We start from the raw sequence: 14,840 nt of genomic DNA, 5'->3' as shown, positions 1-14,840 counted from the left end.
ACAAATATGCACACACACACACAGGAATCAGTTTAGACTTGATATGCATTTCATACCTGGCAGTGGATGCACACTCCCCCTCCGTCGTACCTGTCGAAGGTGTCTAAACTTGCTCCCCTCTTTTCCACCTCTGGGTCATAATAACAGTCAGATGCATGGGAGAAGCACTGGCAGGCTGAGGAGGAAAACCCAGAGACCCACACACACATATAATTATTCTATATGCCTCAGCAAATTCCCCCCCCCCTGACTCCCTTGTCCGTGTTTGAGCACCTTAAGCTACTTATTTTTCAAAAAGATACTTATAAGCGTAGTTGTAAAGTATAAAGAGAAACTATAAAATCCAAACCAAACAAGGCGGCACATCCTCTTCCTGTATCCCACCCGTGTGTCTCTTTAATGTTTATGAATGGTGCGGATGTCTTTCCACTGCATGGGTGCACTGTTTAGATTACAAGTCTTCTTCATTTTACACTCTGCTTTTAGGGGTTGCTACAAGGTCACGTGTATTTCACAAAGGGTAAGTAGTCCAAAGCCATCAGACCCCAGCTGAGACATGGTCTGCTGGCTAACGGCCTGGATCACAGATAAACTGGCCTGGGGGACGGTCTCTCTAGGCTGTTGCAGGCCTGGTTAGCTGGCTCACTAGCTGGCTAAGAAGACACAAAGCAGTTATCCTATAGAGCTAGCTGTGCACTGTGCTGTTCATTACACATGCCATTTGAGGAATGTCTTCTCAACACTACTGAGGCTCTTTACAACACCATATCAGGACATCCACAACAGGGCTTAAATATCAAGAGGACAATTCAGTCCACTCTGGGGAGGGGGGGGGGGGGTGTCTAGTGTGGGTCATTATTCAAAGAGCCGGCAGCATAGGAAGCAGCAGAGTGTGGTTCTGTTTACACATCAACTGAAGTACTGTACATGTATACTTACGCTGACACTCATTCGGGCTACTGACAGTTGCGGCACGCCATGGTTTCTGGTTAAAACCTGGGCAGCAGAGGTCACATGACTCGCCGCAGGTGTTGTGTTTGCAGTCACACTGGAGTCTAGAGGCAGGAGAGCAGACACATGGATTGAGTGTTTAGATTGTCATTTGCATTGGATACACACAGATACAAGCTGTGATACAACACAACACTCAGGTTGTCGCTATGTCTTTGAGCAAATCCTCACATCTTTGAATATATTAAAAAAATTGTTCCAAGCACAAGTTTCAAAAGAGCTTGGAAAATAAACATTCTTAAAAAATTGTTTGGATTGTTAGTGAGGTTCCCTAATTTTAATTATACAGGACAGGGGCACTTCAGGGACCAATCAGATTTAGTCTGGGACCAATGCCCCCCGTGATCCCACCCCTGAGAGCAATCATTCAAATTTCCCCAAGTTACCATGAAACCAGTCACTGGAGTGCATACCTCTACCCAACAGTCCCCTTAAATTCAATCAAGCTGCGCCTAATTGTACACAGTCGTAAAAATCTGTCCCCTGAACATGCCAGATTTTTTCCTCAATTGTTCCTCTGAGAAATGAAAACAAAAATGTTGACGAACGCCCCATCTCGCAATGTTAGCGAAGGTGAAAAAAGCCCATTCCTGGATCCGCACCAAAATGTTGTGGGTTCTTCCCTGGGTTATGCCCTACCCCTCCACAAAATCCCATGGAAATCGGTTGATAGGTTTTTGCACAATCCTGCTAACTAAGAAACAAATAGACGAAAACACAGCCTCCTTGGTGGAGGTAATAATCAAACACAATGAGGAATTCATGAATCTGACATTGCTCTGTTGGTCCAAAACAGCATGTAATCCCTCATCTCTTTGTTTCCGCTGCTGTTTACAAAGTCAGGATCTGTAATCAGAGTGACTAAACTAATCTGCTGCTTTTTACAATGGTGATGTCAGTGTACAAACATAGGAGGGCATCGTCCTTCCTCACAATCAATTCATTCACTATCTGTGTGGTCTTTGTCTCACTATGGCACAACAGTGGAGCACAGAGCGACTCTGTTAATGAAAACTTACAAATGAAATGAGTCTGACTTCAAAATTTACATTTTGAAACACCAATAACAAACCGGTTCAGGAAAATTAATTAGTAATGAAAAACTTCCCGCATGAAAGTATTGATGTGATGATAAAAACAAAGAAACCTGGAGTGAGGATGATGATGATGATGATAATTAGCATTTCTTACCTGTCTGGGTTGTCAGGGTTACGCCCCCCGCCACACACCTGTGCGTGCCCATGACAGACGCAGCGTCCGCCGATGCTGATGTCTTTGACACTGTAGTAGTACTGTCAACATAGAAGGAAAACGTTATCATCACCACGCCATTTTTAAATAACGGCCGTGTCATCGGCAGCCCAGCAACATCTCCCACACCAAAACAAATGTCTGGCTCTGCTTGTCTGCGTGAGGAGAATCCTGCAGCTTGACAAGTACAGACTTAAACCGTGACCCAAGAGCTGAGGCTGGATTCCATGGGGCGAATCAGTGCATGATAGGAACAACAACAAAAAATAAAGATAATAACCAACAGCTGACATCAATGATTTATTAAAAAAGAATCAATCAAGAGAATGGCACTCGGTAGAGCACATACCTGACCAGTACCTTTAATGTGCCAGTTTGTTTTTCATCAAGATCCATGCATTATTCTCTAGGAAAATGGCTGGAAAATGGCTTCGGTGTGTCTCCACACCAAAATTCAATGCCTTGATGCCCATACTGCATCTTTACACACAAGTTCGATGAAAATCCATTCACCTGTTTTTGTGTAATCTTGCTTAGAAACAAACAAACACACAGGGGTGAAAATACAACCTCCTTGTGAAGCCACAACTCATATATATATACAACAAGGAGCATCGGCTTTAGTGTCATCACTCTGTCACTGCTGGTTTTTACTAACATACAGTTTATACTTTAAGGAAAGGTGCCATATTCTGCACCTGCAGCCTATGGGAGCTGTCCAAACCAGTAATCTCAGAGGAATGACTGTGATGATTGGACAGACAGATCTGGCATCAGGCCTCATCGAGGATGAATGTGTGAGCAGAGGAGCACAGGCCACTTTGTATGTGTCAGCAGAAAGGAAGCTGGAGGCTGTCTGGTGCAGAGCTGTAAAATTGGCTCCCCAAATGGGAAAATAGCAACTGCCCGTATGACACCTTTTTGTGAAGTCGTGGAGTGTGTGCTCTCACCCTGCGTGTTACAGTAGGGTCTCTCTGGGCCTTGGAGATGAGGTGGCCCAGCAGGGTGCTGGTGCGGAGGAAGTGTAGGCGGATGTTGGTGGCCTTCGTGAAATCTCGCAGCACTGGTGAGTAGGTGAAGTTTTTGGACCCCGGTCGACCGTTGACCAGAGACACCACAATCTGGATAAAATAGTTTTTTTGTTTACCAAATAAAATGTAACAAATGTGGTTTGGTTTCTAACTGTTTGATGTGATATTTTACCTCCCCGTTCTCCAGAGGCACGGTCCGTGAGTACTCTGTCGTGCACACCTGGTCGTCATCATTTATTACACGAGCATTGGGCTGCTTTCTGAACTTTTCTATACACTCACGTTTGGAATCTGCAAAAAAAAGAAAATAACAAGAAAACAATGTCTTACCACACTATCCAACCTTTTCTCATTTTAACATATATACTGACATTAATATCAAACGGATGAATTCTGTACAGTTACTTTTTATCCACAATGTCCTTCTTAATTGCATTATAACATCCTGCAGGAGTTTTCACAGAATTTCCCATTATCGGCAATCGGCAGGAACCAACTGCTTGGTGATGCATGTCCTGGGCGTAGTGGGTGTAATGATGTGAGAAATAGGCAGGGAGAAATATTCTAAGAGCAACTTATATAATGTCTTATTCAGAATGAGGTAAATAGTCGAACATTTGGTTTCCATGTGAACAAACACACAGACAGTTGTTGTGCTCAAGTGCTTACGTGAAGCTCCGGCATCTGATATTTGAGTGTTAGGTGCCAAAGAAGTCTCGTATCCCTTCATCATTAATTAAAATAAATTAATCTGAATTTGAAAATGATAAATGAGGAAACAAATCCATCAAAAACTAAACTTAAGTCTGTATTTACCGAGTTGTCTACGAAGTGAAGTAATGCGTGTGAACAGGTGTCCCCCCAGATATTAGACATCATAACTCAGACATGTTCATTCAAAGGTAGAATATTCTATTGTCAGTTTTAATTTACCCTGGCATGTCTCTCTCTCTCTCTCTCCCACACAAAGACACACACTCACACACACACACACACACACACACACACACACACACACACACACACACACACACACACACACACACACACACACACACACACACACACACACACACACACACACTCACCCTGCCTTTAAGCAGGCTGATCAGTGTGGAAGGTTTAAAAGTGTGTCAGTAAACAAACCTTTTTTTCACTGCAGACATTTTGACTTGTCTTGGCAGGTAAGGCGGTGTGTGCAATTAATAAGTTCAATGTTAGCTGTGAGGCTTCCGGGGCTCTGGTATTGTACGTGATGAATTGCTGAAATAGTTCAGTGGGACACCTAAAGAGACCTGAGCCGTCGTTGTTCCACACACATGTCTGACATGAAGAAGACATATTGTAGAGGAGTGTGACGATTTTAACAAGAGCAGCTAATAACGTTTTAACAGCTGCTCATTACTACATCAATAAATCAGACAAACTGTATTTGTATAGTACATTTCATATTTCGTATGTTCATATGTATGTTGAGCCAACATACATATAAAGACAAAAAAAATCAAAAGGGAATCTACTTAAAAAGCTATAAAAATGTGATAAACTAGATTTGTATAACTAAACTTGTTTTTTCTTACACCTACTCAGACCAGCAGCTCCATGTGGGTATAGTTCAGTCATATTGTTTCAACATTTGATTCATAGCACAAGTAAATAAAAGTGTTGTGCAAGAGGCGTGGTTTCGTTTTGATTATCAGAACACAATAAAACTCAAGGCATTGCAAAATAGAAAAACCACCACAGTGACTTACGTGCAAAATACTGCCAGGGGCTGTAGGTTCTCCCGTAGTCCACCGAGCGCTCCAGCACCCACAGGTCAGGACGAGGTGAATTAGCAAACTTGATGAGGACGTACGCCACATGGAAGAGCTGAAAAAAGAACAACACAAAGAGCAGGATAAACAAAAGGCAGTCAATGCTCTGAACGGATTTAGGCAAAATGTTGTCGTTTCCTTGCTCTATTAAGAAAGGTCTCACTCTTGGCCAGCAACACTTATTTCCTTCCTTGTAAAAGCCTGGGAACTAATTCAGCTCTAAAGTATCTATGGGGATTTAAACATTACACTTAAATCAAGGTAAGGGCTTCCAGTTTTGAGCTTTTTCATTTGTGATGCTTGACAACAGCGGTACAAACAAAAGTTTTAAGCAATAAAAGTGGTGCAGGTGCAGCCAGGTTGGTGAAAAGACTTCAGCTAAGCCCACATGATCCACGTCCGTTCTCTGAACTTCCTATCTCCTACTTCCATCAGAGTATACAGGGCATACAAGTGCAGGGAACATAGTGCAGTTATTGTTTCAACCAACAGTGAGCTTTCTGTGAGGCTCTGAAGCTCAGAGCAGTTTTCTTTGCAGATCATCAACATCCTCATCAAGCCCTGAACGCAGGCGAGTTCAGCTTGATTGAACATTGTTCTATGGAGAGGTGATTTGTGAAAGAGTCAGAGATCTCTTTGTTAAGCCCTGGTATGGACTTTGCATGGCTTGGAATTTAAACTCTGCACATAACACCTACAGTGTCAACAAAAGGCCTCAACCATTCACCTGACCACCACACCCAGTCTTCAACCACAGTTTATTTTGTGCAATTTCAGAACGGGCATGCACGATAAACTTGCACAGGTTGAACTCATCGAACTGTGCAATACTCAATTCTACCTGTGCAATATATTCTGCTCAACTCTATATATTATTCACTGTGTATGTTAAAATTCTATTTCTATTTTTATATTTCCATGGATTTAATAAAGGATAATCTCAATTGATCTTATCTTAGAGCTACATTCAAAAACATGGCACATGACACTTTTTGCTAAACTTGTGGTTATGCCCCCTGATTTTAAAGCTGAATGGAAACTGTAAAGTATTGTATTCAAATTAAATAAGATATAGAAATAGACATTTTTTTTAGAAGAATGACAGGCAGGCCCACGCTTGCCTCTCATCCCTCAGAACCTCAATGAAAACCCCAGTGGGCATTTGAGGCGTTCATATTTCTGTCTTTCTTTCTTTACATGAGGCAGGGAGCTATGAGAACATATCACAGCAAAGCAACACGCGGTAAAGCCTTTTTGCTGTTGAGTCATGGACTGTGTCAAGAAGAACTCACAAGAATTGCCCCGACATGAAGAAGACATATTGTAGAGGAATGTCTACAATATGTGTCTCATCCGTCTGAGAAGTAATGGCCCCAGGTTCAAGTAGTTCTTAGGTTGACAGATTGTGAGAGAGGGCAGAGGTCAGCTGGGGATCTGTCTGGTCTTGTTCACTGAAAACTGTCAACAATCCCTAACTGCACAACAGCAGAATCATCAGGATCAGTCTTTGCCTTGACTGGCGTTCGTGGTCATTGAGCCGTACAGTCGGTCTGTGATTTAACACAATAGCTTAAAACACCTCCTCCTGACCTAGTCTTTGAATTGGGTGTGTTTTGAAATTAATCAGAGTTCACTTCCACCCACATGGAACAGGATGCTCAAAGAACAATACAGAAAAAAGGCGTGGGCTGTTATCCTGCTAAAAATAGAAGCCAGGGGTTTTGTAGTGGCACTGCCTACTATCAATATGCCGGTTCTGCTGCAAGACCGGGAGGAAGTTTAGCTCACATGGTTTGTGATGATGTCAAAGCAGGGCCTGGGATTAGGAGGCAGGAGGGTGGTGAGATGGAAGTAGGGGGGGGTCTGGCTAGCTAGAGACGTGCTGGCTGGCATGTGGACCCATCTCAGATTCCAAACATAGCGCCACATTCCCCTTCGCTCCTAATGCCCCCAAAGCAGAGCATGCGACTGCTTTCAGGAACCTGTCCCTGACAGCAACACACAGTGGTGAAAATCCTCTCCGCCACTTGTCATGGACACAGATGAAATCTCCTCATTAAAACCTTCATGGACATTTCAGTTAGTATTGAAATATACTAATGTGCAGGTGAAGGACCAATAACTCTATATTCCAGTATTTTGTCTAATGTAGTTATTCAGTCAATCGTTAAAGAGCTTCTATCTGAAAGGCCGTGCAATGGTGTGATCAGGATATGAATACAACTACATTCATATTTGATTGTGGCTATTTGTGCACAGTAGTTTTTAATTATTCTTGTACTGACACCAGCACATATGTAAAATAAAAAGGGGGGGGACAATGCTTGTGCTTTCAACTTTCATAAAAACTACAATTACCACCCTGCAGATGTGTTCCTCTGATAATCAGTGCAGTTTCAGTCTACGTACAACTTTTTTCTAGACTAATTTGAGGTAACTGTGACCTTCGACCACTGCAATCTAAGCAACGAATCTTTGAGTCCAAGTGAAAACTCGTCAATATTTGCAGAAATTCCCAAAACACAGACTTGAGATATCATGTTAAAGAGGCCACAAACAGGTGAGGTGAATGTCACCTTTACCTTTGACCCTTGAACACCCAAATCTGATCAGTTAATCCACGAGTCTAGGTGAACATTAGCACCACATTTGAAAGGATTCTCTCAAGGTGTTCTTAAGGTAACATGTTCACGAGTCAAAATAAGGGATTAGTGAGTTCACAGTGACCTTGATGTTTGAATTTTGAACACCGAATTCTTATGAGTTCATCTTTGCATATAGGAGAACATTGTATTCCATTTGAAGAAATCCCTTGGAGGCGTTCTTGAGCTATCATGTTCACAAAAATCCGATTGGACGAAAAACCTGAAAATAATGCCTCTGGCTGTCACTGGCTTACAGCCATACAAAAATCACATCTATCCTAAACACTGTGATGTCATGTGATACTGACTTGTTTCCTCTGGAAAACAAAGCCAGTCAGAAACAGACATCTTGGAGTACAGGGCCTGTTCTGGCATGGCATTACTTAATGTAAGACGTGTCCCTCCAACTGCTACCCTGCCAGCCTAAACACACACTTTTGAAATATGTCCAGCAGCTAGATTGTTTGGACGAAGCATGAAATAATATAGCGATGGCATGCTACGTGCAGCAGCAGAAGATTCTGGAGGCGTAGAAAGACATGAAACCGATTGACAGGCTCGTGGCCTAGAAAAGAAAAACACCTGAGCAGAGCCATCCTCTGCCGCTCCCTGCAACTGCAGCCTGGGGCTTAAGACAAGGGTGTCATCCAAGAGAGATTAGTACAGGAGGCTGCTGCATGGTGGGTGTCAAAAAGGTCAGGGGTCGAGCAGTGATATGGACTGTTTGACAACCACCCTCTACACCCCCTCCTCAAATTCCTGGCCTTGACCCCCTACAATAGTGTCACATATACAAGGTATAAAGTATCCAGTCCTCCTCTAACCTACCACTTAACACAAAGTGGCAACGGAGCCAAAGCACGTCCCTCATGACCAAACACCATTTTAAGAGCAACATATTAACATGTTTTACACTTTTACACTCGCAGCAACATGTCAAATTATTTTTTACAGACGCACGTGTCAGTCACATCATTTTCTAAATCTGTTGTTGCTTTACATTTCATGCTCAAAGTGTGTTTGTGTTTGTTATTGAGTCAATTCCTAGTTTGGGTGTGACAGCTCAGGGATGATGTGCACCATCAAGTGTGGACTTCAGCAGCACTGCCTCCGCCACACTGAAGTCCTGCTCTTTGACTTAAGACATGTCAGTGCTTCAGGTAATGGAGCCACGGTAGAGTGGTTCATCCTCACACAGAAAAGACGACCATTGGGCCTTGGCGGAGGTGTGTGCTCTATTGAATGCTACTCTAGTTGTTCCTTTATTCCTTTAATTCACCCATTTGATTATTGTGCTCTAATAGGAGATACTGTATTCTACCATATAGATTAAGTTTATGACGAATCTAATAAAAGCAGGCATGAGACGCAGGCTAGAAAGCGAGCATAATGTATATAAGTAGATTTCCAAGAGGCACATACTGAATATCCTCCTCCCAAACTCCATCCAAAGGGCCCTGCAGAGCCGACATCTACAGTGAGATCAGAGCACTGACAGATAGAAGCCCTCTGAGTGAGCTCCTGAGAGTCTGACGCGAGATCAGAAGAATGCAACTCAAAGGAGACGAGGCATCTCCTCCTGTTTGAGTGGATCAGCCAGACAGACAGTGCACGCTGCAGCCCTGTGGGGGGAAACAGTTGCCCTTCGCTTTGTAACAATGCAATGTACAACTGTTTGTCTGTGCACGACAGGTGGGCAGTGGAAGGGGAGAGGGCTATTGTGGTGTATATTTCTCTGTCTCCATGACAGAATTAGTTATATGGTATCAAAGAACAGTTGGCTAAAAGTCACAAGAGAATAGTAGTTGTAACAGTAAAATATACAGTACATGCATGTAGCTACTTGTTAGCAATGTTCTCATTGTAAAAGCCTGAGGTGCAGCAGCAGCACAAGAATTATCTATATGGGCACCTTTTTTTCACTTTTGCTTCTTTATGAAACGCTGATATCAATTCATTACAAAGAAGCAGTTAAAAGTCGAGCACGGCTGATTTATTGGTGTCTGCAGAATAGACTGCCCAAAAGATGTGCATTTATGTTTACATTTTACATTTAAATGAATGTTCTATATTTGCCTGTATTTGTATTTTCTTTACTTATATGACAATATTAAATATATTCAGCCTTTGTCCCCATGTAAATGAAGGCCCGCTGTTGAATGTATGCTGATGGAAGTAATCCTATTTGTGAAACGGCTGTATTAAATGGGTCTCGGAAAAAACTCCATTGCGTCAAAGCCTGCGTCAGTAAACCTGAAGCCACTAATTACCATTTCCATGTATGCATTAACGACAAGGGCCTTGAAAAGGTGAATAAATCCCATGTTAAACCCCACAATCTTTTTCTCATCGCAGCTCCAGATTTAGGAGATGTGTGATGCACTCGCCAAGCCAGGCAGCTACTGCTGCCGCACGAGGTGGCTGTGAGTGGAGTAGTAAATATCTGCTGGGTTGGCCAGGCGCCTCAGGCAGCGCGACTAAAGACAGGTGGTTACATCACCTCCATCGTCACTACCGCAATAGGGACATGTCTAACAGCCAGTCCTGTCTCTGGGGTCGAACTGTGTCGGCTGCATGGTGTGAGCAAATCTTTATTCAAAATTAAATTATGTAGACAACAGTAATTTCCTTCCTTCTTGTTTTTCTGTTGATTTACATAGAAATCACGTGGAATATGGGTTCTATTTATAGCCAATATGATTTTATAGGATGAAGTCCAGCCATGAACACTGGATCTGTACCCACAGGGTCATCCATGCGTCCATGATCCGAGCATCATGCTTGGTTGTGTCTGAATGTTTATTCAGTTAGAGGGCTGATGCCGGGGGAAAGTGGAATGTCAAGACGTCTGTGTTTGTGTGTGTGTGTGCTTTCTGTTTGAGTATTTTCTCACCACCAAATTACACCACCTCTCCATTTCTATATATGAAAAGAGAAGACCGGGTCATTTTCAGCAAGGCTTAAAGAGAACTAAACCTTTGTGAGAGTCCGAGAGCGCAGAAAGGATGTCACACAATACCGCCTAGAAGGATTCCAACACAAAAGGAGGCGACTGCTGCAAATAAAACATTCAACCCCACTTCGGTGGGAGGTGGACCCCTGAGAGAGTGGATTAGGTTCCAGGGAAATGTCTCTAAAATTGAGTTCTTGGAAGCTTTGTCTGTCGATGATTGCAAAACTGAGAGCAGAGCCAAAGCCACTGCACTAACCCGATCCAGATCGTTTCTGTCTTCCAGCTTCAGCATTCGAGTTACAGAATCTCGCACTCATTCACAGCCCCCAGGAGAAAAGCACGTATATACACAACGGCATAGCCTCCCGGGTAAATACATCCATAAATCATAGACAAACAACAAGATGTTCTGCAATCAGAGTCCAGTTAAAGCGACAAAACCACCGCACAAAGCTCCACCATCAACACAACAAACACCTGTCGCCCACAGGAATAATCCACAGCCTTAACATTCGTATAAAAATACCAGTCAAGTCCGCTGAACATCTAATCAGAACTTCATTTAAACCAATAATGCGCGATGTTCATTCGGTGCCCGACACCCACCAATCAGATGCGGCAAAGTCTCATCAGATGGAAGACAGACGGCAGTAAGCTCTGGCATGTACGGCTCGCATGGTCCACACTGGGCTCACTCAGGCAGATAAGCACATGTGGTCGGGGCTCCTAAAATACATTCCCCCACAGAAAATAAGTGACTGGCAGTTTGATACATGGTGTAAATGTTTACCAGAACAATGGCTTGCCTACTGTGTCCTGTAAATAGTTTCACAGGGGCAAAGGTTCCTGGAAATGGAGCTAGTGTTTTGGTGGAGACCCACAGCGGGGTCCACGAGTCTGAGACTACTTTCCTGTACGAAGGGGATGAATGTGGCATCATTTTGTACATGGATGGACAGAGTTTTAATGGCTCTTGACATATGAAGGTAATCGGCTATAAAAATAACTATAAACTTATGTAATGTATTTCTGGAAAAATCGACATTATTATATCATTGAAAATGGAGATATGTTCTCCTAGGGCGTAATTTAAATACTGTCACACTGAACATGATAAAATGGTTGGTTTTCTTAGATTCAATTTAATTTGTAGCACGATTAAAAAATTACTTTTTTCCACCCAAGTATGGGATTATTTCTAAGGTATATCAAGCGATTATTCATCTGTCAGGAATAATAATTTAAAATTACCACAGTATTTTACCATGCCATTTGACTTCAACCCCCAAAGTTCAACTGCAGTTGATGATCCCCTATACATATCCACTTATAGTTAAATTAGTTTGGACCAATAACTCTAAAAGCAAACGAGCTGGCTTTATCTGTCAGACAGGAGCCAACTGAAGATCATGGGTCATAGGACAAAAGCCAAGAAGTCACAAAAACAAGGAGTAGCTGGTCGGCTCACATCAGCTGGTCTGAGACAGAGAGATTATCCATAGGAGGTTTTGATCTGGAGGAGTTAAACAAAAGTGATCATGTCACTGGTGCACTCAGCCTGAAGACATGCAAAGAAAAGTGGCACCAGGATTTGGAAACAGGCTGCTTGAATGAAAACAGGAGTCTCCAACCCTGCTAGGGCCTCTGCACTAAGACACAGCAGTGCGTTACAGCAGGGCCTTGAGGCAAATGCTAATATCAGCATGTTAACCTGCCCACAATGACAATGATGGTTAACAGGGCCCTGTTTCAGAAGGTAACTACGAGACAAGACGGGAACCTCAGAGTTTCAGGTTCCAGAGGAGCTGATACAGGTACTTCAATCTCAACTCTGAGAACTCAACTCTTAGTCAGAGTTAATTAAGCACGTGCAGAAAAAAAAAGGAACAAAAATTTTCAAAGAAGCGTGCCTCTGGCAATTCACCATGACAACGGGTAAGTAGAGAGTAGAGCTTCCATTTAAAATCCAGTGGAGGTGGGAAGATGTGCTGCAGTGCACTCGTTCACCCTGAACACAAAACAGTGGCAGAGAATGTCATTACTTTTAAGTCATAAACCAAAGTTTTGGTCAAACTAAACTTTCGACCTGAAGATGATGCAATTTGAAAAGTCATCACAATTCTGATTGGGGCATAAATGTTTCTACCAAATAAAATAGTAATGAAGATCCCTCGTTCGTCTGTCAAGACAGTTATCAAAAACTCAAAACTGTCAATGTCATGGTGGTGCTCCATGTAAGCAGGGCTGTAGTGAGGGTTAAATGGATGGAAACGCTGTATATGTACCTTTTTATACAAAATATAATTTACGCACCTTTTTATGGTGGTATATTCACTTGTTATCTATGGATGACTGAAGTTTAACCACGGCGTGAGAGAGCTGCCTGATAATTATTGTTTTCTTTATCACTACAGCCCTGCATGTTAGTACAATCTGTGGATCATGGATGTAAAAGATTTCAGCAAAATCCATTTATCAGTTCGTGAAACCAACATTGTAGAGCAACAGAGTTTTCCAAGACTAAAAGCCTGAGTTCACTTGTCGTCCGATTAGTCTTTATAGTTGTTTAAACAATCTCTCTTTACAGAAAAACCGGAAGAGGCTCTGTCAGAAAAAAGCCCCTCTCTTTGAACCTCATCGTTTTAACATAAACATCAACTAAGCCATTATCTGATAAATCTACTGAGAGCTAACAGCAGAGCAGCCACCTGCGTCGGTCTTGAAAGAAACCGCAGAAACCATTCAGCTGAGTCTGGCCCACATATTCCATTGAACGCTAGCTTTGTGGATTAAAAGAATAAAAATAAAAGAAAAAAATCCACAAAGCTATTAAAGCCTCACATGGAACAGTCAAACAATCTGACAGCTCTGTCTTGGACAATGCACGAGCGTGGGTTTGCAGGGTGGAGGAGAGCAGTAAAGCACTGTGGTAGGCAAATAAAACACTTACTTCAACTCAGGGAGACGCCTCAAGAAAGAACACTTTTAAATCCAAATAATGATACGGTAAAAGGACACATAAGCAGCCATTAAGTAATATTTCACTCATATCGTGCCTTTTCTCGCCTTGCAGGAGCACTTGCTAAATCTATTGTCTGTTGGCAGTAACTGAGAATGCTGAGTTTGCTTGTTTGATACACCAGAGGATGGGAAGGTTCTCGAGGAAGTTCTTCAACAGTAAATCACCAATCTGTCCCAAACACATTATTATCTTATACACTCACATTTCTTTGCATGCAACAGGTTAACAAGATTTGAGAGTTATAGCAACCATGCAGCTTAAAAGTCAGTGATGGCAGGTGAGCATCGTTTACAACAGATGCCATCGAAAGACAACGTGCAACGTGAAAGATGTGCGTGACAGGTGTGTGCGTGTGTGTGTTTGAGAGAGGACAGGGTGTTGTGTGGTTGGTCGTCGGAGATCTAGCTGGGCTCTTTTTAGCACACCATAATGCAATAATGCTGCTTTCCCTGCTCCCAAATAAACTGAGCATTACCACGTATTAAAGCCAGACTTCCCCAAAGGCCGTGCATGTGTTCATCCTCTTGTGAGCTATATTTAGCCATAGGATCTCTGCTCAGCTCAGTCCGTCTAAAAACAGAGACAGAAAAGCCCATACCCATTGTCTGACGCAGTGCCCACTGGGAGCCGGAGATGCAAACACATGTGGAGAGGAGCTCTTCACTCGTTTTCTAAATCTACCACAAAACATAGTCGAAGCCCTCCTCACACGAGAGGTTGAGGCCTCCACCTGCACTCCTCGAATCTGATTTCACTTCCTCCTGAGCCAGAATTCCTCTCTTTCCTCACAGTGTATAATTGAGCGTGAGGTACAGTTTCATGGGGCCGCGAGCCAAACTCCTGCCAGAGACACAGGTCAAGATGGAAGCATATTCACCAGCCAGAGGGGCGTGAATCTTATTCCTGGAAGGCATCCAACTGTAGGACAGGATTCACATGATCACTGCCGGCTGAGGTTATGTCATATTTGTGAATGAAGTGGAATGAAGCACCATGAATCTGAGAAACTTTCTTCCAAACATATGTCCAAAAAATAGCAGCAGCAAACCAAAGTACTGAAGAAGAATATGATGCAAAAATGGATTTTCAGCTTCCCAGCACACATTTCAA

The 14,840-nt window shown here is 42.8% G+C and overlaps 1 protein-coding gene across 1 annotated transcript in view; it reads right to left on the bottom strand.

Moving 5' to 3' along the window:
• The window catches only part of LOC117778460 (laminin subunit alpha-3-like), a gene marked incomplete at its 5' end in the record, with an annotated part of 54,760 nt that overhangs the window by 38,588 nt on the left and 1,332 nt on the right, over positions 1-14,840 (bottom strand). The window contains 6 exons of the mRNA XM_034614024.1: positions 57-175; positions 940-1,055; positions 2,203-2,303; positions 3,213-3,383; positions 3,466-3,584; positions 5,048-5,165. Coding sequence (XP_034469915.1) covers positions 57-175; positions 940-1,055; positions 2,203-2,303; positions 3,213-3,383; positions 3,466-3,584; positions 5,048-5,165 — 744 coding nt within the window. The remainder of the gene's footprint in view (positions 1-56; positions 176-939; positions 1,056-2,202; positions 2,304-3,212; positions 3,384-3,465; positions 3,585-5,047; positions 5,166-14,840) is intronic.

This window comes from Hippoglossus hippoglossus, chromosome 17 (assembly GCF_009819705.1).
Source record: "Hippoglossus hippoglossus isolate fHipHip1 chromosome 17, fHipHip1.pri, whole genome shotgun sequence".
Classification (NCBI taxonomy): Eukaryota; Metazoa; Chordata; class Actinopteri; order Pleuronectiformes; family Pleuronectidae; genus Hippoglossus; species Hippoglossus hippoglossus.
This window is presented reverse-complemented; position numbering and strand designations above follow the sequence as displayed.